At 39.7% G+C, this 27988-nt stretch overlaps 2 protein-coding genes across 3 annotated transcripts in view; one reads left to right on the top strand and one right to left on the bottom strand.

Moving 5' to 3' along the window:
- Nucleotides 1-634, top strand: part of KATNA1 (katanin catalytic subunit A1) — a 38830-nt gene extending 38196 nt beyond the window's left edge. For both annotated transcript variants that reach the window (XM_043962629.1, XM_043962628.1), the window contains exon 11: nucleotides 273-634. In XM_043962629.1, coding sequence (XP_043818564.1) covers nucleotides 273-471 — 199 coding nt within the window. In that variant the 3' untranslated portion in view covers nucleotides 472-634. The remainder of the gene's footprint in view (nucleotides 1-272) is intronic.
- GINM1 (glycoprotein integral membrane 1) lies at nucleotides 605-27282 on the bottom strand. Its single transcript, XM_043962631.1, has 8 exons — nucleotides 26886-27282; nucleotides 19427-19486; nucleotides 19152-19248; nucleotides 10772-10923; nucleotides 10047-10203; nucleotides 7095-7225; nucleotides 3152-3315; nucleotides 605-2324 (listed from the first exon to the last, which is right to left on the bottom strand). Exons 1-8 carry the CDS (start codon nucleotides 27183-27185, stop codon nucleotides 2216-2218), a joined length of 1170 nt encoding a protein of 389 aa, XP_043818566.1. The 5' UTR covers nucleotides 27186-27282; the 3' UTR covers nucleotides 605-2215.
- Nucleotides 27283-27988: the final 706 nt, after the last annotated feature.

Here is a 27988-nt window from a genome sequence, read left to right as displayed (position 1 = left end):
CACACAAGTTTTGTAAGTGGAGGTGTTATTTTAACTGGGCCTTAAAGATAGGTAGGAATTGTCATTTGGCATATTAGAGAAGCATTTCAAGTATAGGAAACATTAAGTATATATCACACAATACTATTTATTGCACAGGTAGTAAGATCATACTTATAATCATGGTAACATTCTGTTGTAGCAACATAGGGTTTGTTGTTCTCAATTATGTTTAAAAGACTTTTGCTACATATGAAAGATCTAACGTTTAATTTTTTTTCTTTAAAATAAAGAGATGCATCTCTGATGGCCATGAGAAGGCGCATTGAAGGTTTGACACCTGAAGAAATCAGAAATCTTTCCAGAGATGAAATGCATATGCCTACAACTATGGAAGACTTTGGAATGGCTTTAAAAAAGGTTTCTAAATCAGTATCTGCTGCGGACATTGAAAGATATGAAAAATGGATAGTTGAATTTGGATCATGCTAAATTCTTTTTTAAAGTAAACTGTGAGAAACCTGCCTTATGTTGTTTCAATAGTAATGAAAAGTAGTATTTCATTGCACTGAGTGCTATATTTTTTTAAACTTTCATAATGATAATTATAAAAGGAACTCATGATTCTGAATAAATGTAATTTTTTTAAGCTGCAGGGAAATTTGACTCAATTTGTTACTTTTGCATTAAATCTTTTTTACTTAAAAATATTTCATAATTAATACTTATTTTAGGCCACACCTTCATATACACTTAGAAATGACACCTCTTTTTATATTGTTTCATCTATTAATAGAAGAAAACTGACCAGCCTCCCTTCAGTTTAAGTAGTAATGGAGCCTAGTCTGACCTCAGCCTCATATGTTCATGGATATAACTTTTAAGAATTGTTTTGTTCACTTAGATGAACCAAAGGGGAATAGCTTGGAACAAGGACCTACACTGCCCTTCCTCCTGCTTGTAGGACAAAGTGCAAGGCTGGACAAGGCTTTCCTTACCTTACCTATTTCATTGGGCATTTGAAGAAGTGTGCAGGAGTCTTACCTGACTCTACCTTCATGTCCCTGAGTAGTAGAAGGTTGCTGTAGGGGCAGGTAAATACTTATTTTCCAGAGTTTTATTCAGACACTGATTATAGCTTATTTTGGGAGCTAAATCTAAGGCATTTTATAAATGACAGAATTGACAAATCAAGTGATTCATAAAATCTCAAATGATTTCCCTTATAAAATACATAGAATAAATTTCTATGTATAAATTTGCTTCTAAAATACATACCAAGGTCACACAAAACTAGAGCTAGATATGTAGGCATAAGCAGCAACCCTGCCATCTTCTGGAGATTTCACTAAAATTTGCTTTTTTATTTAATAATCTTTAAAGCTTAAATAAAATTTCTTACAGCTCAAAATAACTTGTTCCATTTTCAGGTATGCCACTGAAATATCAGTGTTAATAAATATACTTAGTATTTAAGTCCATTCATATGTTAATTTCAAAGTCAAAATAGCTAAGTAAAACAAAGCAGATCACTAATAGATTCTTTTGAAACTTTCTATTGTTTGCTCACTGAGTTGTCACTGATTTATATTGTGGGGAATTGAGTCACCAGCATAAGTTCTGACTTCCCACAACCCAATAAGTGTATATACCCAACTTCTTCCCTCTCCAAGAGATTTATTTTGCAGCAGGAGTGTCCCTTGACAATACCATTTGGATCCTGCTAAGTTGCCTTAGTACAGATACAGTGAAATAATAATGTATCTCAAGGATCTTTATCAAAAATCATAAGTGTTATACAAGTCAAATAATTAAAAAGATTTAATTCTGGGGCTTCTCTTAAGTTTAGCTTTTCATAAAGTGCTTAAAGTGAGACCTCATACATTACAATAAAAAACTAGATGTAAAATTTTTCTTAATAAGGCATCTGGAATTACTGGCTTAGTCTTTTTTGGTATGCAAACATAGGTACTGCAAGTCTTTGCTTATTCTATTTCAGTATGGCTAATTTTACCACTCTCCCATTCTTTAGGAAATCATATCTGACATTACCAGTCGGGTAATTTCAAATGTTATATCCTCATTCTCCAGTCTCTCTTAGAAGGCCAACAAGTAATTGTGGCACTGTTTTTCAATATACTTTTATTTCTTATTTGAATTATATTTTTTCATTAAATGATTGGAAATTATGAACCAAGTAGAAAATTTCACAATAGAAAAATGGAGTAAGGATTTGTTAAATACATATCTTCTCTTCAAGATTATCCTTTGATTTCTCTGTAGTCTCTAAAAAGTCAAGAGGGTAGTACATATGGTAGCCCACTTTATCTAAGTGAAGAATTCCCCTGGGGAAAAAAAAAAGGATATATATTATTGTCATACAGAGGATAGTAAAGTTTGCTACTACATAAGGACATAGGTCTTTCTTCAGTTTATTTTTTGACTTATAATAACAGATTCTAAAATAACTTCCACAGAAGGAGGGAACTAGGAAAGTAATGGTAATGTACTCCCAGGAAATGGGGGAGGAGAAGAAGGATGAGGGTGGTAGAAGTGCCCCTGGAGCTTCCTGATCACTGGCTGGCAGATGATCCTGAGAGACGTGGGAACCCCTAACTCACAGGCTAAGAAGATTACCTAACCTAGAAAAAAGGAATGTTATTCCTACCTCCTTGGCACAGAGATTGAAAATAAGGTATTTTATTTTAAAATACTTACTCTTTGCTAGTAATAGGTACTAATAGGTACAAAGTACACTAGTAGTATACTGGTACCTACTAGTATACCACTATTAAGCTCTGCACCTATTAGTATGATATATCAGAATAGATGACTATATACTATTAATAGTATATTAGTATATAAACAAATGAAGTATATCAATATCATACTGTAAGCTATCATAATAATTTTTTTCTTGGGCCACAACAAAATACTAGCATCTAAGCACTCATATAGCTATGAAGAAAGGCTAATAAAAATGGATCTTCATGCAGACAATCACAATATTAACGTAGCATCTGTCAATCAGAGTCTTCAAATATAGCCTATCTTTCTAGAAAGGTGCTGCCATTGGAGTGGGGAGCATTTACTGAATTTATCCATGTACCTAACTGACAAAGTGGAATGTCAAGAAGAAAAAGGAAAACTATTAAAAATGAGAATTACTTACTTGGATTCATAATTAGGGAAAAGCACCTTTAAGATGGCTATTACTATAGCTGCTCCTATAATTCCAAGCACTGTGGTATTCATAAACATAAAAAGTACTGGGAAAATGTTGATCCAGAATTTACACATATATTTTCTGAAATCCTCCACCAACTGGCAAATTACCTAAAAAGGAAAAAAAGTTAAGATGTATGAGGCCTTACCTTTAAAGATGGTAGAACTAAATCAAGGCAGATTCTTCATCTTATGTTTCTTTTCCCTGGTCAACTGACCATTGATGAAAAAAGGTCACAAAACATGTTGCTTTTACCTAGTATAAATTCATTATGAAACTAGACTCTGACTGATGCTCCGCATTCCTCACTCCAACCAAACATTTTTTTCATATCCAACTACTACCAAAACTTACTAAATGTTGATCCAGAATTTACACATATATTTTCTGAAATCCTCCACCAACTGGCAAATTACTCTTAGCCCCTATATTTACTGCACCTACTGTGCTTTAACTCCCCATCCCTGTAATACCTCGAAAGCTCTGTACCTTTGCCCATCTTCCAGAAGGGAGGTACTTCTCTTTGTAAAGATTGAGTCCTCCACTTGTAATACTAGATTCTGACTCTCCTAGGATAGCTTCCATTTTTCTCTCCCCAAATATGTTCATATATATCCTCTTTAAAAACAAAAACCCTTTCCCTTGATTTTTCTTGGGTATTTTCCCCATGGGATTCCTACTACTTCAAGTTAAAATTTCATCTCCCCTTCTCCACAACCAAAATAAAAATTTACAAGTAATATCTCTACTTTCTTAATATCTAATAAATCCTTATTTTCTTGCAATTTGATTTTTGAACTCATCACTGAAACTGCCCTCTCAATGACTTTATTTCCAAATACAGTTTCATCTTGGTCATTATCCTTCTTGACTTCTCTGTAACATTTAATACTGCTGACCACACCTTGACACTCCTACCTCCTTTTTCTATCATAACATCACACTCTCCTGGTTGTCCTATCTTTGTGACTATAACTTTCCTGACTCCCCTTCCTTCTCCCCTCAGTGAGTTCAAATTCAGCATATTTAGACTTCTTGCCAAGATGGCTACCTGAACAGGAGACACACCATCCAGCTTCCACATACCAACTCTAGCAAAACCTTAAAGTTCACTGCAGATCAAATAATGATTTAAAAAACCCAATAAAGTACAGTAAGTGACTTCTTCCATCAAAGAGCTGCAAAAAAACCTCAGCCAGCATCCTGAAGGTGACAAGAAAGCCAGTGTCATAAGGCTAGGCTCCCCAACACAACCAGAGATACACACATAGTCTTCAAGGCTCTGTGTCCAGAGGAAACAAGAATGTAATGCTCTCTTGAGAAAGCCTCAAGATGGCTAGAAAGCCCCAGAAGACCTTAAAAAATGTTAGAAACAGCAGACAATAACCAGAATAATGCCCAGACCCAGACAGCCTAAGCTAGGGAGTCTGAGTTCTCTAAAACTCTGCCATGAAAGGCCAAAGAGAGAGCCTGAGGGCTATGAGTGGGAACTAACCTATTGTAACAGAGGTCAGCAAAAGAGCCCAAGGGACCCAGGGCAAGATCAAACTTGGCAGATGAGCTCACCAAAAAGACCAACAAGGGGGGGAGTCTGAGAACCCCCAGCAGAGAACCCCAATTCAGGAACTAAGAGCTAGAAAGATGAGTAAATGAAAGAAAACACCCACCAGTATCAGTAATTATTGCAAATTTAAGGCTCTCCAAAAGGAAGAAGTAAGTCCATAATAATTGCAAACAGATACTCAAAGGAAAAAATGGATTTTTCACAAGGAACACATCAATACCTAGAAGAAATGAAGCAAAGGAGAAAAAAATGAAAAGCCCCTATCTGTTACACCCAGAAGTAAAGATAAAGTCTGCTTTTAAAGGAATCACATAAAGGAAATGTTAGCCAAAATCCAGAATGAAAATATCCAAGAAAAAAAATATTGCCAGCATCTAGGAAGAAGTACTTCAAGTACCAAGGTTCTACAGTCATGAGAACTGATAACTTCTATTATAAACCAGGGAATATCTTGGAATAAAATTTATGGGCTTACAATAAAAAATACTGTAAAGCTGAGTAAAATCCTAAAAGAGAAAAAAAAAAGTGTACCTTTAATGTAATAAGATATTCTCAAGCATTTGCTATAAAAAAGACTAGACCTGTGTAGGAACTTGAAATACCAATACAAGAGCTGAGAGAAATTTACCTAGAAAGGTAAATTTATGTGAGCGATGGGAAGAGGCTCTATGAGGGTGAAGTGCTAACATTGTACTGAGGGAAAAGTGACAAATGTCCCTTCAGAAGCGACATGTTTTTCATTATTGGGGTTATTGAGGGAGTTAGAGAAGAAAAACAAAAGTCATGTGGGTGGAATGAATCTGTTCTGAGGGTTTTAAGAGAGGGCAAAATGAGAAATACACTGGAAAGGAGAAGGGAGTGGAACTTCCTATTTCTCATAATGAGTGTGCAAGAATATACAAACATGAAGAGGGGAGGAGTAGGCATCAGATGAACCTCACTTTTCTGAAATGGACAAAGTAAATATGGACACATACACAAATAACTTGGCCTAAAAAATATATCAAGCTCAACAGGGAAACCAGCTGGGGTGGAAGGTTAAGAAGGATAATACCAGAGGGACGGGTTACAAGTAAAACAAATTTCCTTATCTTAACGGGGTAATTAAAAAAGAAAAGAACTGGAATCCAAGGGGGTGCCCATCAATTAGGGAATGGCTGAAAAACTGTGGACTGTGACAGTTGTGGGGTTTATCATCACTACAAGCACAATGACCAAGGTAGGAAGGAAATATAAGCAGTTAATAAGTGCCTGCTATGTATCAGGCACTGTGCTAAGGGCTTTACAGATTTGATCATTTGATCCTCACAATTACCCTAGAAGGCAAGTGCTACTATGATTATTATCATCCCCACTTTACATATGAGGAAATTGAGGTAAACAGAGGTTAAGTGACTTGTCCAGGGTCAAGCAAGTGTCTTTGAGAATTCAGCTCTTCCTAAGCCTAGATATAGTACTTTATTCACTCCACCACTTATCTGCCTCATCAGTAGGGAAAGTTCTTCTCCAGGTGCTATCTGACTTTTCGTGACCCTATTTGGGGTTTTCTTGGCAGAGATACTGGAGTGATTTGCCATTTCCTTCAGCTTATTTTTACAGATGAGGAACGGAGACAAGCAGGGTTAAGCCCAGGGTCACACAGCTAGTAAGTGTCTGAGGTAAAATTCAAACTCAGATCTTCCTGACTCCAGGCCCAGCACTCTATCCACTGCAATACCTAGCTGCTTTCAAAGTAAGCTTTTGCTATTGTTCAGTCATGTCTGATTCTTTGTGAACCTATTCTGGGGTTTTCTTGATAAAGATACTGGAGTGGTTTGCCATTTCCTTCTCCAGCTCATTTTATAGCTGAGGAAACTGAGGCAAACCGGATTAAGCGACTTGCCCAGGGTCACACAGCTAGTAAGTGTCTGAGGCCAGATTTAGACTCAAGAAGGTAAGTCTTCCTGACTCCAGGCCTGGCACTCTATCCACTGTGCCACCTTGCTGCCAGGTCTTCCCCATGAGCTTAAAAAATAAAAGATGAGGGGGCAGCTAGATGGCGCAGTGGATAAAGCGCTGGCCCTGGATTCAGGAGGACCTGAGTTCAAATCCGGTCTCAGACACTTGACACTTACTAGCTGTGTGACCCTGGGCAAGTCACTTAACCCTCAATGCCCTGCCAAAAATAATAAATAAATAAAAGATAAAATTATCACATACAACAGTTTCTATTTTAAGGGATCTGCAGGGCTCCCACCCTTAAGCTTTCTGTTTTTGTGTGTTGCCAATTCTTTTTTTCTCATATTGGCCTATACTTTAAAGACAACAAGAGACACTGATATTTACCTTATATGAAGATGGAGGTTCCGCTCTAAGTGGAGTTTCTGGTAACTTGCCAGGCAATGTGTCTTCATTTATGGTTGTTTCCACATTCCTGACAAGGTACTGACTGGTTGTCTGCAATGGACTAGGGCTATCTGCAGAAGTAGGAAGACCAAAGTTAACTGAATGCTTCTAGCTTCCTTTTTATACACTCGCTACTACTAACTTTAAGGTCAGTAAACAGGATTAAGGTTATAAAATCATCATATATACAGAGAGCAACATCAAAAGCCTAATTATCTAGAATTTTTATAACTAGCATTTTAAAAAGAAAAGCATAACTAACCACATCTCTCACTGAACAGGAAGTGAAGTTTATCCTTTAAAAAAAAACGAGGGGGGGTGGGGCAGCTAGGTGGCTCAGTGGATGAAGCACCGGCCCTAGATTCAGGAGGACCTGAGTTCAAATCCAGCCTCAGACACTTGACACTAGCTGTGTGACCCTGGGCAAGTCACTTAACCCTCATTGCTTTGCAAAAAACAAAGGAAAAACAAAAAAACAAAAACAAACTATAGGAAGACTCAAACAAAAATAAATATGAACTGCAGTAGCAAAAGGTTTCTCCTTTTCAAAAATGAAGTAATTTTCCCTTTAAATAAGAACTTTAAAAACAAACACTTAATGTTCTACTTAAGAGTAGACACTTATGGAAGAAGAGATCTACAAAATCATCGAATGGCCACAGGATCATAGCTCAAAAGTTTCAAGGGACCTTACAGGCCATCAAGTCAACCTTCTCCCCTCCCCTCCATTTTACAGAAAAGAAACTGAGGTCCAACAAGCTTAAGTGATGCCCCAAGTCACAGGTAATAAGCATCAGAGGAAGGAGTTGAGCTTGGATTCTTCGACTCTGTACTGCCTATATCTCAAAAGAGAATCTCCTATAAACCTGTGAATATAAATCCAAAACACAAAGGACTTTCTGAAAGAAGTTTATTTCCTAATAACATTGTAATTAAAAATATGCATCGCGGGGCAGCTAGGTGGTGCAGTGGATAGAGTACCAGCCCTGGTCAGGAGTACCTGAGTTCAAATCTGGCCTCAGACACTTAACACTTACTAGCTGTGTGACCCTGAGCAAGTCATTTAACCCCAATTGCCTCACTAAAAAATGCATCAGCAATGATAAATAGTAAAATATATTATTTGGATAATTAGAACAAAGAGCTCAGGCTGGATCACACTTAGGAAAGTGCACTGTACTTCCAGTGATCTCAGACTGCTAAAAGATATGAAAGTCCATTCTCTTTTAACATCACACTATGGAATAACATTATCTCAAAAGCACTGGCCTTGGATTCAGGGGGACCTGAGTTCAAATCCAGCCTCAGACACTTGACACTTACTAGTTGTGTGACCCTGGGCAAGTCACTTAACCCTCACTGCCCCACCCATCCACCCCCAAAATGGGGAAAAACAACAGCATTATCTCAGAAGGATAAAGTGACTTTAAGAGTAAAGGAAGAAAACAATTTCAAAGAACTCATGATAGAAAATGTTCTCCACATCCTGAAAAGAGAACTGTGGATTCTGAATCCTGATTGAACCATATTGTTTCTTTTTTTGAGGTTTTTCTCTTGTGTTCTGATTCTTCTTTCACAATATGACTAATGCAGAAATATGTTTAATGTGGTTGTACATATATAACCTATATTAGATTGATTTCCGTTTTGGGAAGGGGGGAGGGAAGGAACGGGGAGAAAAATTTGGAACTAAAAATCTTATGAAAACAAATGTTGAAAACTATTGTTACATGTAACTGGAAAATAATAAAATACTTTTTATGATTAAAAAAATTTTTTTAATTTAAAAAGTAAAGGAAGAAGGCACATGGTGGGGGGGGGGAGGTAGGGGAGGAGATCTAGGTAGACTGTACCAATTTGCCACTGATTTGTGAATAACTGGCATGACAAATCATTGAGAACACATATAACTGAAAAAGCTGGTGAGCCAGTCACTCTATCAAGAGTTGAGTGGGGACAATGAATCCCAAGTATTGTGGTAAGATTCATAAATAAACTTTTTAAAAAACAGAGAAGGGGGGCAGCTAGGTGGCGCAGTGGATAGAGCACTGGCCCTGGAGTCCGGAGTACCTGAGTTCAAATCCGGCTTCAGACGCTTGACACTTACTAGCTGTGTGACCCTAGGCAATTGCCTCACAAAAAAACCAACCAACCAATCAAACAAACAAAAACAGAGAAGGGAGCAGCTAGGTGGTACAGTGGATAAAGAACTGGCCCTGGATTCAGGAGGACCTGAGTTCAAATTCAGCCTCAGACACTTGACACTTACTAGCTGTGTGACCCTGGGCAAATCACTTAATCCTCACTGCCCCACCCAAAAAACAAAAACAAAAAACAAAAAAACAAATGAAGCCTACCTTTCTCCTCTTTGGACCAGGGAGAGCCTATAGATTACAGATGCTGTTGTGGTTGCTTCTTCAGTTTTGCTTAACTTTTTCTTTGTTATCAGAAAGGAGGTGGATGGGGAAGGGGTTTCTATGAGGAAAGAAGGGTCTATTGGGAAATAACTGTGGTATTAAAAAAAATGTTAATAAAATGAAAAAGGAGGAACACCTCCAGTGCATAGAGTGGACTCCTCATAGAGGATTTATGGAAAGATGTAGACAGGAGGAGAATTACATAGATTAAGATATGAATGGGTTGCAATCCATACCATCTATGCTGGTATTAACTGAAAGGGTATTCACACCAATCAGATAACTGATTCTTAAAGTGCTGAAGTATACATAAAACATTTTAATACTTAAGTGTTAAACAACTTCATCAAAGAAGGTATTTTTCTTAATTCAGTAGGTATTCAGCTCATGTGTATGTGTATATACATATAAACATAAATAAAATGAATGAATGAACAAACGAATGAATGAATGATTGATATACATATATAGTTACCTTTTCTTGAGAGATTTGGAAGTGTAAATAAAATATCATTGTCTCTGGGAATAGAATACAGTATGCTTTCCTCCAAAGGAATGGTATAATTTGAACGTCTGTGGACTCTTTGGTTCTTAACTAAAATACCAACTTCAATCACATCCTTTTGTTGAGCCTATGAAAGATGAAATAACTGATTACCTTTTGTTTGAAATAATGGCACTGATTTCTACATAAACTAAAACTCCATTTTCTTGTCTAATCTCTTTCTGTTGTGTGAAAACTAGGGTCCTCGAATAATTCCTTTTTTCCATATTGGATAAAAATTTGCAGTCTTAATATATTTTTGTCTGCTCTGGCCCTCTCTTTTGCAGGCCCCACTTTCAATTCCACTTAATTTAATCCACAGCTATGTCCAACCTGTAGCAGAGATAAAAACCAAATCTAATTTCTTCAGTTCCTCCAAGAGTATACATAAATGAAATAACAGAGGAATGTAATTGATCATTTTTATGCTAAATATGACAACGAAGCAATGTTAAACAAAAACTCCAAAAAAGTTAGGGGGCTTAGGATTTAGTAGGCTCCTTAATAACTACTGAACATCAACTCAAATACTTTTTTCTGAAACAAGTCAGAAACATGATAGAAGAAAATACAACCTAAAATCCACAAAACTCATGGTACAATTGTTTACAATTTTTAATATAATCACTAAGTTTGAAGAAAGTATGTTCTCTTACTTGTTTCCCATCAATCTCTACTACCTCTTCTTGAATGGCAATCATTTGTACATTGGAACTAGACGCCAGAGGCCACTGATGAACTAATATCCGTACACTGACAGTTCCAAAATAGCCCTCGACCTTCAGGTTTTCCAAATTTTCATCTTCCACTATCAAAAAGGAATAATGTTGTTAAACAGAAACAATTATCAAATAATTTCTCTTAGTTTAATTAGTTTAATGATATTTAAACAGAACAAAACAGTCCATATTGCATCCCTTCTACTATTGGCTTTAACTCTTCATCCCCCATCCTCACTGCTGCTGCAAATCTCTAAGAATAGCCTAGATAAAATTGTTATTAAATCTTGTAGATACTTATATCCTTTGGGGGGGGCGGGGCAATGAGGGTTAAGTGACTTGCCCAGGGTCACACAGCTAGTAAATGTCAAATGTCTGAGGCTGGATTTGAACTCAGGTCCTCCTGAATCCAGGGCCAGTGCTTTATCCACTGCACCACCTAGCTGCCCCTGCTTATATGCTTTTGAAATAAAAGTAAATGCTGGATAATTTGGAGTTTCTATGAAATGATGCTACTCTAGGAACATCTTCAGATTTTCATAATCATTAGTAAGGTGTTAACAGTGTCAACCTGGGTAAAGGCATGTCTATAGAGCAGGAAAGAAAGAGCCCTGAATATTACTTGCTTCCAAACAAAGTGAATGTATCCCAGTAACACAAGGGAGGCCCAACACAGTAATAGTATATAGATGTCCCCAATTTTTTACTGAAAAGGAACTATTTTTTGAATTGTCACCTTTTAATCACCCAGGGCAGTGATAGGAAATTGCTAGCCACAAACTCCTCCCTAACAATAATGCCCACCAGCTGCAAAAAGTGGAACAAAGCAGTTGCAAATGGCTTGCAAGTCAACCAGGGAAGGCTCTAACATCTAAGAGTAAAATAGAATCAACAGCTGGAGCATTTTACAAGACACCCCAAAACAATGCACACTAAAGGAACTGCTGCAAAGTAAGTCCTCCCATTTAGTTTCTGTCCCTCAAATGATGATCACAATGCTAATCAGTGACATTTTGTAACACTTTCAAGCTTTGCAAAGCACTTTACACATCAATATTTAACTTGATCCCTAAAATAAACCTCTAACATAGGTGCTCTTACTATTATTTTTTCTTCCAAATGGAGGCTAGTTCAGAGAGGTTGCCTGGGGTGATCACATAGCTATGAAGTGTTTGAATCAGGATTTGAATCCACATCTTTTTGATTGCGAGACTAGCACTCTATTCACTACACTTTGTTGCCTTTATGTAACTGATATCAGTTAAGGGATTATTTGCCAAATAGGAATAAAAATGTGTATTTGTTAATGTAACAGAAATATGGTGTAGCACAACCTGATCCACTTCTAGAACCTTCTGTCAAACTCTTTGGTCACCTAGGATTGTACATAAGCATGTGATTTCAATAAATACCATGATGTATTACTATAAGCACTACCGGAATAACTGGTTTCTCCCATTGCACTCTTGTCCACCTCTAAGGTTTCATGTATGCAGACGAAAGTCAAATTTGTATCTCCAGCCCCAACTTCTCTCTTGAATACATCTTGCCACACATTTCCAGCTGCCTCTTGGACATCTGTACCTGAGTGCTTTATTAGCAGTATCCATGCCAATCCATCTACAACCCAGCTTGTTAGCTTGACCATCCTCCACCCCCGCCCCCAAAGTTCGTCCTCCTGACTTTCCTGTTCATGTTCATGGTACAACCATTTACTCAGACAACAGGCTTGCTGATTCGAGGTGCAATCTTTGATTTCTCCCTTTCTCTCATCCTTCACATAAATCTGTCCCCCGTCCCCCTCCACTGTGGCAATTCTAGTTTATTGCGGCAATATCCTTTCCGGTCATCTCCGCACTTGTCCTGCCCGTATAACTTCTTTAAGTTGACAGACTAATTTTGCTAAAGCATGGATCTCTCTCTGGTCACATCACTCTACTGCTCAAAACCTATCAGTGGCTCCCTACTGGCTACGAAATAAACCCCCAGCTCCTCAGCCTGATGTTCAAAATCTTCCACAAGTTAGTCTCAACCTAATCTTCAGTGACTTACAGGGACCTTATAGACATGCCCCTCACAGTTTCCTCAATCTCAGACATTTATGAGCAGGAACTGAGCTGTTGGGGGGTTTTTTTGGGGGGGGTAATCTTTTTTTGTATTCCCAGCACTTAGCATAGTATCTGGCACATAGTAGGTGCTTAATAAATGCTAGCTGACCAACTGACCATGAAGTACTCCTAATTCAGGGGCCTGATCCAGAAGAGTTCTCTCCCTTCTCTAAATATTAACAACACCCATTGCTACCTCTCTTATGACATCAATCACAGCTTGTCTTATAGTTACTTGTGCACATCTTATTTCCTCTATTACAAGCTCATTGAGGGGGCAGCTAGGTGGTGCAGTGGATAAAGCACGGGCCCTGGATTCAGGAGCTACTGAGTTCAAATCCAGCCTAGACACTTGACACTTACTAGCTGTGTGACCCTGGGCAAGTCACTTGACCCCCATTGCCCCGCAAAAAAAAAAAACAAAAAACAAAACAAAACAAAACAAAAAACAAAAACAAGCTCATTGAAATCATGAATTATGTCTAATTCACCCTTGTATCCTCCACAGCACCATTGGCTTATACAGGATGGATGGTAAATGGTTATTTGCCAAACTAATGGATTTTGAATTCATTAGCTAATATTAAAAGGCAGCTTCTGGCCTGGCCAAAAATGAACAACTTACTCTGTAAAACTGAGAGCTCCTGAATACTTTATTCATAGAGTCTTTCACTTATTTAAATGGCTCCTGTACCTCTGACATTCCTAACACAGTATAATATAAAATAGGCAGGTAGGTAGTTTAGTACTAGGACAGAACACTATCTGGAAGAAGGAAGACATAGGTTCAAATCTCAAACACTCAACTCACTATCTGTGTGACCCTGGACAAATCAATCTCTCTGCCTAAATTTCCTCTTCTGTAACACAGGGAAAATAATAACACCTCTCTCCCAGGGTTGTCACAAGGACACATGAAATAATACTTGTTAAGTGCTTTGCAAATATTAAAGTGCTACTGAAAGCTATCTGTTATCATTAGTAATAAAAAAGTATGGCGTATAGTACAAAAGTGAACTGAATTTCTGAATCAGAGGATCTGGTTTAGGATCATGGCTCTGTTCCATGTGTGACCTGGGCCAGGTCACTCACTATCCTCTCTGGGTCTGAGATTCCCGATTTCTAAAAGAAAAGGCTGTTTTCTCTGGTCCCTCTCATTTCTAGATTCATGAGTTAATATAAGACTCATGTTAGGTACTGCCTCTTTCACATGTGAACAGTTTGATAGCAGACTAGGGCAGAAAACAACAACAACAAACCATTTGTGGAAGGAAAACTGATAAAAATCAGTTGGTATGGGCAGCTAGGTGGTGCAGTGGATAGAGCACCGGCCCTGGAGTCAGGAGTACCTGAGTTCAAATCTGGCCTCAGACACTTAACATTTACTAGCTGTGTGACCTTGGGCAAGTCACTTAACCCCAATTGCCTCAGTAAAAAAAAAAAAACCTGAGTTACTTCCCAGGGCCCTGAGAGTTTTGAATTATAAACATGTGGTCTAGCCCTCTCTGGGAAGCACAGAACTGCTAGTCTGAGTATGGTTTGGGTGAGTGAGCCAGCTAACAAAGAAAAAGTAGAGGGTTAGATCATACCCGTGCTGGATTGAAGTTCATGACATCCCTCCCCCGTAATCCAATAAACATCCATTAATCGTTTGCATATATGATGAAAAAGGACTGGGCAGCTAGGTGGCGCAGTGGATAGAGCACCGGCCCTGGATTCAGGAGCACCTGAGTTAAAATCTGGCCTCAGACACTTGACACTTACTAGCCTTGTGACCCTGGGCAAGTCACTTAACCCCAATTGCCTCACCAAAAAAAAGAAAAAGGACTGGCCTTTTTCCTAATGGAGCTTATAATTGAGGCTGGAAAACATGTATGAAAATAACTATAATGTGTTAAATATGATTAAGTCCCTAAGAGAAGTTTAACTGAGAGGTGTAAGTAATTTGAAGGCAGAGGGACTTCTTTTGTGTGGAGAGTGGAGATGTAGAAGGAGGAAGAACCTTAATTAGGTCTTGAAAAAAATGAAGCCACTATTTTAGTAGCCAAGAAATGTGATGGGTCTATGCTTCAGGTGTAGAGAATAGAATGTGCGAATGGAGTTTGAAAAGGGCAGGACAAAACTGGGGAAACCAGTTTGGATGGAATATAATGTACATGGAGGACAGCAGTATGAAACACGAATGACAAGCTAAGTTGAAGTCAAATTATAGAGAGCCTTAAATACCAGCCTAAGTGTAGTAGCAGCCTGGTAGGCCTGGATCCAGTTAGGGATGCTCTGGCCCTGAGGGGGACACTCTGACCATGGAGAAGTATGGTTGAGCAACTTGCTGGAGTTAGCTAAAGATGACTCTTTCCTTGGAAAAGCAAAGTAGTTAATTAACCAGGTAGTGGTTCATTAAACAGATAACAAAACAATGACCCAGAAAGCTGGGTGCCTTGAATTTATAGCATGAGCTTAGTTGGGAGCCAGTCGTGTTTCCTATGTAATTAGGACCAGTTAGTGACAATAATCTCAAGTTAGAAATGTGGAATTTTTATTATTCATTTATTCAAATAGCTAACATCATCATTTTCCAAACTGCTGTAACTTTTCAGTCCTAAGTCTCCCTTCTCCCACCCCCTTCTCTCTTCTATAAAATTGTCATCTTCTCCTTTGTTCTGGGAGTTGAAGTTGAGACTTCTTCTCCCAGCCGTACCTCTGTGTGCCAAATAATAAAAAATTTTACTTAAATTCCGGTTGGATTGTGTGTTCGAGTAATTCTTTGAAAGAGGAATATTTTCAGAACCAAGTTAGTGGTTACACTGAGGAATGTGTATTTTATTGTATAAGCAATACTGAGTAACCATAGGTTTTTAGCAGAGAAGTTATATGATCAGACCTGGACATTAGAAAAATTCCTTTGGCAGCTATGGAAAAGATGGACTGGAAATAGAAAAAGAATGGAGTCAGGGGGATCAATTAGGAGTTTATTACAACAGAACAAATGAGAGATAAAGAGGAGCTGAACTGGCACTAAAAGTAGAAAAGAGGAAAAAGGTGCTAGAGATTATGAAGAAGCAGAAGGGACAAGACTTGTCAGCTTATTGGACGTGGGTGGTGAGGAGGAAGAAGGTACCAAAGATTATACTGAAATTTCAAGGCTGGATGACTAATAGGACAACAGTGTTATCAAAAGATAGGGAAATGAAGGGAAGCAGGGTATGTCCCTAAGCTCAATTTTGGACTCATTGAGTTTGAGATAAGCCCAATTTTGGATTCATTGAGTTTGTGATGTCTGTGAGATAACTAGCTGGAGATGTTGAAGGGGTACTTAGCAATGAAGGACTTTATCTCAGGAGATAATAGATGTATAGACTTGAGAGTTGATTGTATCAAGTCAAATCAACATGCTTACTATGTTTCAAGAATTGTGCTAAGTAAGCAATAGGGATATAAACAGCCCCTGCCTTCAAGGTGCTTATATTTTAATGAGAGAGATGACATGCAAATAATTATGCATATAAAAGAGATATATAGGGGCAGCTAGGTGGCATAGCCCTGGATTCAGGAGGACCTGTGTTCAAATCTGGCCTCAGACACTTGACACTTACTAACTGTGTGACCCTGGGCAAATCACTTAACCCTCATTGCCCTGCAAAAAAACAGAAAACAAAAAACAAAACCAAAACAAACAAACAAACAAAAAAACCCCCAAACAAGTCAAGGACCAAACAAACTGTCAGGAGGCTCTGATTTGAGACAATAAAGAATACACGCAGTTAGAGAAGCTTTAGAAGAGGCAGACAGATGATGCTAGGCATAGAAGATTCAGGAGGACCTGAGTTCAAATCCGGCCTCAGACACTTGACACTTACTAGCTGTGTGACCCTGGGCAAGTCACTTAAACCTCATTGCCCCTAGAGGAAAAAGAGAGAGAGAGAGACAGACAGACAGACAGACAGACAGAGATACAAGGTAGATGGAAGGTAATCTCAAAGGAAGACACTAGCATTAAAGGAGACAAGGAAAACTTTCTTGCAGAAAGTAGGAGTCTTGAAAGAAGCCAAGATGCAGAGATGAAAAGGGAAAATGTTACAGGCATGCCAGCGAAAAGGCAGATTCAGGAGCTAGAGATGGTCTGTCATGTGCAAAGAACAGTAAGGGAGCCAAAATACCACTGGAACACAGAGTACCTGAAAAGAAGAATTACCCTGGAAGTGATCCAAATGGGGGGGTGGGGAGAGGGGGAGAGGACAGGGACAGGAAAGTTAGTGAAGGAGCAGTCAGCTAGAACAACCAAGAGAAAACAGTATCACAGATGCCTAGAAGGAGAGAGAATACCAAGAAGAGAGTGGTCAGGGGAATGAAATGCAGTGATCAAAGAGGAAGAGGTAATTGGATCAGGCAATTAGGAGGTCACTAATGACTTCCCAGAGATCAGTCCTGGTTATAGTGTGGTCTGGAAAGAAAGCTGATTGCAGGTGACTGAGGATTCAGTGAATGATAAGAAGCAGTGAGTAAGGGCTAGGGGAGAAAAGATAGCAGTTCGGAAAGGTGTGACAGGGTAAAAAGAATTTTTTTTTTTAAAGAACTGAGCACGCCTGGTCAAGTGGTAGTTGGAGGGGAAAGTTAGCAGAGAGGGAAGGCCGGAAATTTTTAGTTTTAAAAAATATCCATAAAGAAAACAACAGGCTCCTAAGAGAAGTATGATATTGCACAAGAATTAAAATCAGACTTCAAGAAAAGCGTTTTGCTGCTTTACAGTTTACTGCCAAATGGATGCCTTCCCAAGGAAATCTTCAGGAAATGAAGATGTGTGTGAATTTTCTCTACGCATCATAGAATCCTATTGCAAGTTTAGAACTAGAAGGACAAGAAATCATCTGGTCCAACTCATTTTATGGATGCTGGAATAAGGTCCAGAGGTTAAGTGACTTGCCCAAGGTCAGAAAAGTAGTAAGTAGCAGGCTCAGTATTTGAACTCAGGTCCTCTGATTTGCAAATCTAGTGCACCATTTTATAAAAAGTCAGCCATTTGATTCAATTTTTAAAAAAACTATGAAATACCTACTATGTGTAATATACCGTGGTAGGCACTGAAGATACATAAAAAAATAAAACAAGCAGCCTACAGTGTACTACATCAATGATTCTTTAGCTTTTTTATGTGTCATGGTGCCCATATGGTAAAGCCTACTGATCCCTCCCCCAAAGAGTTTTTAAAAGCATAAAAATAAAATAGAGAGGATTACAGATAAAATCAATTATTTTAAAATACAATCATCAAAATATTTTTAAAACCAGCTCATGGATCCCAGGTTAAGAATCTCTGTAACATGTAACCAATATGTAAATATACATATGAAAGAATACAAAGTAATTTCATGGTGTCACAGGTAAGTATGTCATTATTATTTTTAACAAAGAAATGGGAAAGAGTAGAAAGCACTCTTTTCTCCATAGTCAATACCTGAAGGAGTTCATAAGGCAATACTCTAATACTCTTTTGCTTAAACTGGGGTATAAGCAAGTGATGATTTTTAAGACTTAAATAGTCACCTCCATTCTAATCAATAGATCTGACTTCTGTAAGTGAAAGGTGTTTCCCGAATTAAGCACTGTCATGAAAAAACAAAACCAAACCCTATCTGAAATTGTGATAGATAGGAATAACAGTAGGAAAGAATAGTATTATGACAGAACTAAGCACATGATTGCCTTTGGTAGTTAGATGTTATAGTGGCATAATGGAGAGAGGACTGGACTCAATGTCAGGTAGACTTGAGTTCAAATCCTATTTTAGACTTTTACTGGCTGTGTGAATATGAAAGAGGATACAAAGAAAAACACTGTGGCTAAGAATGGAAGATATTAAAGACTTGAGAAATATGTAATTCCTTCTGCTTTTTCAAGTGATACAAGGACATTGCTATTTCGTTCACTAGGTATAACATCACAGAAGTGTCATTGACCTACTTCAGATGTTGCTCCATCAAGTCCAACTTCAAAAGCAAGACCTGCATTTCAAGAGAAACAGTGTACAGTGCCAGGCACAGCCAGCACTGAAGATGAAGAACTCAACTTGTCAACAACTATAGATACTATGTATTCCTATAATAATGTATACTATTAATGTGCATTTGAAAAACACACATCCAGATGTTCTTTCTTTCTTTCTTTTGAATTATTAAAACAGAATCACTGTGGAAAAACCTAGTGGTACTCACCTATGAAGGTCTCACCCTTTATTCGGGTTACTCCACTCTTTAGGGGGAAGTCATTTACATATATCTGCCCATTCTCGTAAACAATATTAAGAAAAACCTTAAAGTAAAACACAAAGCTTGCATGAATTCCAATGGTTTGTTGATGACGGCAAAATTTTTATATTAAAAAATAGTGGAAGTATGAGTTGAGATCAAAAGACTAAACAGAGAAACAAGTATACTTAATTCAGATAAATAGCAAATTATATTAAAAGAATATGGAAGTGAGGACAAACCTGTTTCTCATGGAGTTCCCCATCATCTTCCAGGGTGGTTACATTAATTTTGATATTGTCCTGCAAGTAACAATGGCATCACTATAGTAGTAGGTAAAAGAGAGTTTGGAAAAATCTGAACACCCCCAAAATCTGGACCTGTGACTCTACTGGTATGGGAAATCCTGGATCAGTATTTGGAAGCATCTATAAACACTGTATCTGAAACTGCCTACAAACACACCTATATCCCCTATCCTTAAAAACCCATCTCTTAACTTGACCATCCCATTAGCCTTTCTCAGCTAAACTCCTTAAGAAAACTGTCTCTCCAAGGTGCTTGAAATTCCTCTCTTCTCACTTACTTTTATGCCCTCTTCAATATAATTTCCGACCTTTTTCCTGGTCATCTTCCAATCTGTAGGGCTCTTCCTTCTCAGGCTCCTTTACTGGATCTTCATCCAGCCCGCCAATAATGAGTGGCCCCCAAAGGCCTGGCCTGGGCTCTCTTTTTTCCTTTATCTAATCTACTCTATGTCATTTGGGGATTTCATCAGCTCTCTTGGGTTCAACGGTCATTTCTATGTAAAGGCTTATCAGATCTATCTAATCTCTCTCCTCAAGTCCAATCTTGTCTCTCCATCTTCCTTTTAGACACCCTAAATTGAATATCCTGCATACATCTTAAATGCAACATGTCCCAAACTGAACTCATTCTCTTTTCTGCCAAACACCCCCTTCTTCCTAATTTTCCTCTTACTGTTCCATGTATCACCATCCTCCCAGTCACCCAGATTCAAAATCTAAGTCGCATGCTGGATTTCTCAGTACCACCTCCCCCTGCTCCCATCCCAATATCCAATCTGTTGCCAAAGGCCTGTTGATTTTACCTCGGTAACATCTCTTCTATAACCCCTTTTTCTCTACTATGACACTACCACCACCCTAGTATAGGCCCTCATCATCTCTCGCCTGGACTTTACTATAGCCTCATGGTTGGTCTGCCTACCTGTCCACTCCAGGCCACCTTCTACTGCAAGGCCAAAGTGATCTTCCTTCCCTAAAGAACAGGTCTGATCATGTCAACTTCCTACTCCATAAACTCCAGTCATTCCCTGGTAGGCCTTCAAAGGTCTTCATAATCTGGCTCCCGCCTACCTTCCCAGGCTTGTTATAGTTTAGACTCTGTAATTCAGTATCACTGGCCTCCTTGAAGTTCCTTGAACAAGCAACTTCATCTCCCGACTTTGCATCTGCACTGGCTGTCCCCATGACTAGAACTTTCTCCCCCTCTTTATCTCTGCCTTCTGGACTCCTTCAAGTGCCATCCAAAATCCCCCTGCACGCTAGTGCCTTCCACCTATGATTATCTCCAATTCTTGTTTGGACATAGTTGTTTGCATTTTGTCTCCCCGCTGGACTGTGAGAGACTTGAGAGCAGGAATTGTCTTTTGCCTTTCTGTGTATTCCCATTGCTTAGCACAATGTTTGGCACATAAGTACTTCATAAATGTATAGTGACTGGTACTTAGGAAATATATTGACCAGAACTTAGTAAACACTTAATAAATATTTATTGTCAAATTGACGGACTGATATACTAGTTCTCTATAACTTCTTGTTGTCCTTTGTCTTTTGTTCTTGAAGGACATCAGGATGATGTCATTACTTGCACTTAATTGGATTTAAGTGAGAGTGGGTTGTGCAAGGTCACCAACCTCATTCTCCTCCAGAGCCATCTGGGTCCAGTGGTAAGATATATATCAGGATGACTGGATTTGGCCCGGATGTTTAAGGAAATTGGGGTTAAGTGACTTGCCCAGGGTCACAGCTAGTAAGTGTCTGAGGTGAGATTGATTCCAGGGCCAGCCCTCTATCCACTGTGCCACCTAGCTGCCCCTATCTATAACTTAAAGTTTTAGAGAACTGTCAGCAACACTGAGGGCTTTTTAAAAAAATGGCCTCAATTTCCTATACAGCAGAAACATTGCAGTAAGAAAAACAATTAAATAATTAACATACAGACCGAATTAGGGTTAGGGACTATATAGAAATGGATTATTTTCTCTCCCCCCCTCCCCCCCTGCCCAGTTATACATAGGGGAAAAGTCAGTTTTCTTGACAAAATAGAAGCAACATTTCTCCCAAACTATTCCCTTTTATTTTTGCCTTGATCAACAGTGGATTTGTCTCAGAGGGATTCTAGAAATGAGTCTGGGCCAGTTCCAGAGCCAGTCCAAATTTAGGTTTCATTTTAGAGAAGGCCAATACCAAAACCTTTGTCATGGCCTAAAGGACACCCAATTCCTGGGGCAGTCCTGAAAAATCTTTAGACTGAGATGGTCCTTCTCTTGACATACCCTCATCTAAACCTGAAGTCCAGATTAGAACCAGACTGCTCTTTGCAAGAAGGAAACTAACATTCACTCCGGTATTAGATCTGGATGTGTTTATTTCCATGTCAACCTTTCCATGCTTTTTCTTAAACTTTTTTCTTCGGGGACCTAAGATTTTATCAGCATTGGGAGTTCAGAGTGAAGAATTTCCCTTACCAGTAAGCCATGGAGATCAGTACCTTTTTTTCTCCCCCCCCCCCAATATATAGTGTTAAGGGAGATGCCTGGATCTGGAAAAGGTTAAGTGATTTGCCATGGGACACACAGCTAGTGTGTAACAATGGTGGAACTTGATCTCAGATCATTAGGACTGGAGACCAGCTGTCCATCTACTTACCAAACTTAAGCCCATTAAATGGATCTAGGTACTACCTAGAAATTGTTATCACCCCTTCCCCTCCCTCTGCATCTCTGCCCTGGGGACTAGTAACTTTCCCCAATATAGCTAATCTCTGGCAAGCTATGCTTTGAACCTCCTTTTTTTTTTTCTTTCTTTTTTTTTTTTTTATTGAGGCAATTGGGGTTAAGTGACTTGCCCAGGGTCACACAGCTAGTAAGTGTTAAGTGTCTGAGGCCGGATTTGAACTCAGGTACTCCTGACTCCAGGGCCGGTGCTCTATCCACTGCGCCACCTAGCTGCCCCTGAACCTCCTTTTAAAAAATAATATTTTATGAGTTTTTCCTAATTACATGGAAAAATAATTTTTAACATTTCTTAATATTTTGAGTTCTAAATCCTCTCCCTCCACCCGCCCCCAAGGTGAGCAATTTGATATAGGTCACACATGTACGATCATGCAATATACATGTACATAGTAGTCATGCTGTAAAAGAAAACAAAGACCCAAAAAAATAAATAAATAAAACCCATGAAAAAACAAAGATTTTTTCATAGCTTAAACTTTTAGCTTTGTGTTTGTGCTAAAATCAAATTTTATATATGGAATGATTTTACAGAGTTAAGTGGAAGTTCAGGAATGTGAGCCAGGGACTTGAAGCTCACCTCCAGGGCCACAGCATTTTAGGGCCAGAAGAGACCTTTTAGAGAACACAGGGTTAGAAACTGGGAGATGTAATGGATCGTCATGGTCAGGACTTCAACTTTTCCCACTAGCGACCCCTTTTAGCCCAAGAAGTTTTTATGTGACCCTGGGCATATTGGTATATAAAATAGGTATACAAAATCAAACATTTACCGCCAAATTTTTACGACCCCTCACATTCAGGTGCCCCCATAGGGGGTTGTGACTCACAGTTTAAGAAGCTTTGGTCTAGGTTATCTAGTTTAACCCGACTCATTTTATAGCTGAGAAAACTGAGGCTCAGAAAACTAACTAGTATTTATGCCTGGCACTGATACAGAATTGTAAGGTTTAGAAAGTGTCCAAGGTCACACAAGGGGTTAAGTGGAAGAGCCAGGATGTAAACACAGATCCTAATCCAAAATTCTTCCTAACTTTTTAACCCAGTTGATCATCTAGCCCAAGCTGATTTTACAGATAAGGCAACTGAGGCCCAGAGAGGTTAAAGTAGCATACAAGTTAGTGGCAGAGCAGAGCGGAACCAAATTTCTTGACTTCCTGTTTACCACCCTGCCATTTGGGTTCAATCAACCTGTCAATAAATATTATTATTAAGCACCTACTGTGTGCCAAGGCACTGTGCTAAGTGCTGGGGATACAAAAAAGAGGTAAAAGACAGCCCCTGCCCTCCCTAATCAGCTCACTAATCCACTCTCCCCAGTGGCTCCCATAGCTCCCCCTCCCCAATTCTCTCCTCTGAGAATCTTGTCCCATATTTTACAGGAAAAAAATTGAGGCCATTTGATGTGGATTTCCTCCTCTCCCCTCTTCCTCATCTTCTATCACTAACGTGCCTTCTGCTCCTCTCTCCTCCTTCACCAGTCTCACAAGGTAAAGTCACCCTCCTTATCAAGGCTAAGACCGCTTTCAAGAGATCCCATCCCATGCCTCCTCTAACACACTGCCCCCTGCCACGTATTTTCAATCTCCTGGACCATGTCAGCTCCCCTCCTCCATAACCTCTGATGGTTCCCTATCACCTCCAGGACAAAATACACAATGCCCTGACTGACATCCAAAGCCCTTTATAACCTAACTCCTTCCTATCTTTCAGTCTTCTTACACTTTACTCCACACCATGTACTTTTCAATACAGTGACATTGGCCTCCTGGCTGCCATCATTTTCTCTGGCTGTTCCCCCATGCCTAGAACACCACCCTCTTCTCCACTCTGTCTACTGCCCTCCCTGGCTTTCTTTAAGTCCCAACCAAAATCCCAACTCCTACAGAAGCCTTTCCCAAAGCCTTTTGATTCAGTAGCCATTCCTCCATTATTTTCTAACCTGTATATGGTCTGTTGTTGTTCAGCCAATTTAGTTGTGTCCAACTCTTCATGACCAAGTGGACCATACTGTCCATGGGGTTTTCTTTTTTAAAAATTTTTATTTCTGTGGGACAATGAGGGTTAAGTGACTTGCCCAAGGTCACATAGCTAGTGTCAAGTGTCTGAGGTCGGATTTGAACTCTGGTCCTCCTGAATCCAGGGCCAGTGCTTTATCCACTGCCACCTAGCTGCCCCCCTCCATGGGGTTTTCTTAGCAAAGATACAGCAGTGGCTTGCCATTTCCTTCTCCCATATATCATTTACTTTGTATATATTTATTTGCATGTTGTCTCCTCCATTAGACTGCAAACTTCTCAGTACCTACTTGGCAACCTTCAAAGCTCCCCTTTAGGACTTGTTATCCATCTCTCCTGCCCTTTTCCCTTCTCAAATGACTGGTTCAGATCTATCTTATCAGAGCCTTAGGCCAAAGTGGTCAGAAACCTTGTGAGAGCCCACACTTAGGGTCTCCCCAGAGGGAGTCCCTTTACTGTGGATCCTGGTTCTCCTGACAATAGGAATAGAGGAAAAAGCACCAGAAGTGGAGTTGGAGGATGTGAAATGGAATACCGATTCTGCTCTTTCATATCTGTATAGGTTTGCCTAAGTCATTTAATTCTGCTGGGCCTCACTTTCCTCATTTATAAAATGAAAACCTGGGACTAGATGATTTTTTAAATGCTATTCTTCCCTATTCATCTTCGATGCCCTCCTCTATTTTTTTTTTTTTAATGGGGCAATGAGGGTTAAGTGACTTGCCCAGGGTCACACAGCTAGTAAGTGTCAAGTGTCTGAGGCCGGATTTGAACTCAGGTCCTCCTGAATCCAGGGCCAGTATTTTATCCACTGTGCCACCTAGCTGTCCCCTCATCTATTGTCTCAATGCAATGAATCCAGACAGTGCAAGAATACTCCAAAGCAAAAATGGTATTAGAATTACACATATTATGAGGAACATGGATTAATGAAGTCAGATTTCTTTCAACTGCCTCCCTTCCGATGACCCAATGATTTTAAGATTAAAAAGGTACATTCCTTTAAGTGCCACATGGAAACAAATAGAACACTCCCCCGCCCCCATCACTTCTTGTATGAATAAAACCAAGGTTTACATACCCACAATCCGTGAACTACACTATGTTCTCTTAAAAAATATATGGGGGCAGCTAGGTGGCGCAGTGGATAGAGCACCGGCCCTGGAGTCAGGAGTACCTGAGTTCAAATCCGGCCTCAGACACTTAACACTTACTAGCTGTGTGACCCTGGGCAAGTCACTTAACCCCAATTGCCTCACTAAAAAAAATATATATATATATATATGATAGCTCCCCCCCTTCCCTTTTCAATTCCAAAAGATTTAGTAATAGTGGCATCACAAATCCTAGAGTATACAAACTACTCAATTCCCAAGTCTGATACACCAGTTGGGCAACAAGCAAAGAAATTTCAAGTCTAAGATCTGAACTTTTCTAAAATGGGGGGGGGGGAGGGAGGAAATCGTACAATAACCAGAAATGATGAAACCTCAAGAGCTCAAAGCACTGTGGACTTAAAGCCAGCAATCAAAATGAAATTATCTCAAATTACTTTGGTAGACACAAATGTTTCTAATCATTCTGTGTGGTGACTTCCTGGAATGCTCCAGCAGAACTAAAAGACTGTCTCTATTGTTTTCTTTGTACTCTAGATTGGCAAATAATGTCTTATCGAAAACATTAAAAGTCAAAATTATTAAGGGCAGGTACTCAGTACTATGTCAACTACGAAATTTATGTTTACCAGTTTCAGACACACCTGTTTTCTTTAGGTTCTGCCTTAAACTCTTGGAACCTGCCCTGAAAAATTCTACCAGGGCAATGTTTTCCACTTAGAAATCTTCCTTCCTTATTATCCCTGCCGTCCTAATTCCTATCAGGCACCAGAGAGTAGGCTTAAACTGTCACATCTTAATAAAAAAAAATCTGACATAACAAAAGGAAGTAAGCAAACTGTTAAGAAAAGACTAACTTGGGATTTTCTCCATTTTCCAACTCTTTTCCTGAGCCGGCAACCCAACAAAGGTGGGATCCTGCACCCTAACACCCTCTGATTATTTGTATCTCTTTCCCTGGCCAGGAACGAAGCTGGAAGAATGCTCCAATAAGGCAACTTCTAGATTTCCTAACCTGATAAACACTCAACCTTCCAGTAACTAGCGCCCCAGCTCTGCCCCCAGAAGGCGCCATTATGAAATATTAAAGTGACTGAAGATTTCTTTTACGCCCTAAGGTAAACCCCATCGGGGTGTGAAGTGAAGCGGAACCAGGGAGCAACAGGTTAACAGGGTAAAAAAAAAAAAACTTAACCAACCGGAAATAGTCCTTTTTTTGTCTGTCCTCCTGCTGCCTTCCTCGCTTGCTCCGGCTCCCTAAACTTTTCACCTCTTGCCCTTGCCCTTGCCCCCTCCCTTCCTCCCCAGGCAGAGACTGCTCGGACGCTCCTGACTCCGCTCCCCCTTCTCCCCTGCCCGGTTCCCCCAGTCCGGGCTTGGGCTCCTTCGCCCTCTGTAGTCCCTGGAGAGCCTGTCACCGCCCGCTGTGCCCGGAGGATGGCCCCGGGGCTGCCCCCCGCAAGTCCTGCGCCGGGACCCCCGTCCCAGCGCACAGCTCCCGGCAGAGCCGCCCGCGTCCGCTCGTTACCTGGGTGAAGGAAGCAGCTGGCGGCGGCTCCGAAGCGCCGGCCAACAGCCGCCCAGGAGCCGAGAGCAAGGGGAGCAGGAGCAGGAGCAGGAGCAGCAGCTGGCGGAGAGGGGCTGACGGCGGCGCTCCCTCCATCTTGGTAGACGGAGCCCGCAGCAGCGAAGGCGGGGAGGAGGAGCCAGTCTGGCCTGGGATCTGGGCTGGGAGGAGCGGTCCGGCCGGGGAGGAAGACCCAGGCTCTGGCTGCGGGCTCCTGCCACCCAGGGACTGAAATGCTCCAGTCTTCAGAACTAAAGGCATTCACGTGGAGATAAAGTACTAATTGAGCAAATTAGAAGTAGCTTTAGAGAGTACATTGACAAACGGTAAGTTTTGCTCGTTAATGCTGTTAATGCTCTTAGTGTTACGTTTCACCGAGGAAACTTTGGCTTAAAAGATACTCTCTTCTAAATCGTAGAGAAAGTGCTTTTGGGGGGGCACTACCTTCAAAAACTGCCTACCTCATAAATTCTGTCAAATATTTAAAGAAATATTAATTCTAATACTACACAAACAAAACAAAACAGGAAAGATGAGATCCTACCAAATTCCTTCTGATTCAAATATGATCTTGATACCTAAACCAGGGAGAGTCAAAACAAAAAAAGAAAACTATAGAACAATATACCTAATGATTGTGGATGCAAAAAATTTAAATAAAAATTTAAAAACTTTAAAAATCTTAACATTGCTGCAATCTCTTTGCTTTTTATCACGAGTAATTACAGACTGTGACCAGGCTGGATTTATTGCCAGGAATGTGGGGCATGTTTATTATTAGGAAAACTTTAATTGCAGCTGATCACAACAATCAAAATTATTTGATTAAAAGATAGGGAAAAGCTTTTAATAAGATGCAATACCATTTCTGTTTTAAAAAAACCACATACACTAAAAAGCATAGGAATGAGTGGATTTTTCCTTGGGTCAACATTTTTGTTTTGTTTTGTTTTTGTTTTTGCAGGGCAATGGGGGTTAAGTGACTTGCCCAGGGTCACACAGCTAGTAAGTGTCAAGTGTGCAAGGTTGGATTTGAACTCAGGTCCTCCTGAATCCAGGGCAGG

Source organism: Dromiciops gliroides, chromosome 4 (assembly GCF_019393635.1).
Source record: "Dromiciops gliroides isolate mDroGli1 chromosome 4, mDroGli1.pri, whole genome shotgun sequence".
Lineage (NCBI taxonomy): Eukaryota > Metazoa > Chordata > Mammalia > Microbiotheria > Microbiotheriidae > Dromiciops > Dromiciops gliroides.
This window is presented reverse-complemented; position numbering and strand designations above follow the sequence as displayed.

Excerpts from the sequence above, each read along its gene's own strand:
- GINM1 (XM_043962631.1), bottom strand. The coding sequence starts at position 27,185 with ATGCCTTTAGTTCTGAAGACTGGAGCATTTCAGTCCCTGGGTGGCAGG. Across the intron at positions 10,924-19,151 it reads AAAGGGTGAGACCTTCATAG|TGGAAGATGAAAATTTGGAA; the intron begins GTGAGTACCACT and ends CCTTTTTGATAG. Across the intron at positions 2,325-3,151 it reads TTCCCTAATTATGAATCCAA|GGGAATTCTTCACTTAGATA; the intron begins GTAAGTAATTCT and ends TTTTTTCCCCAG.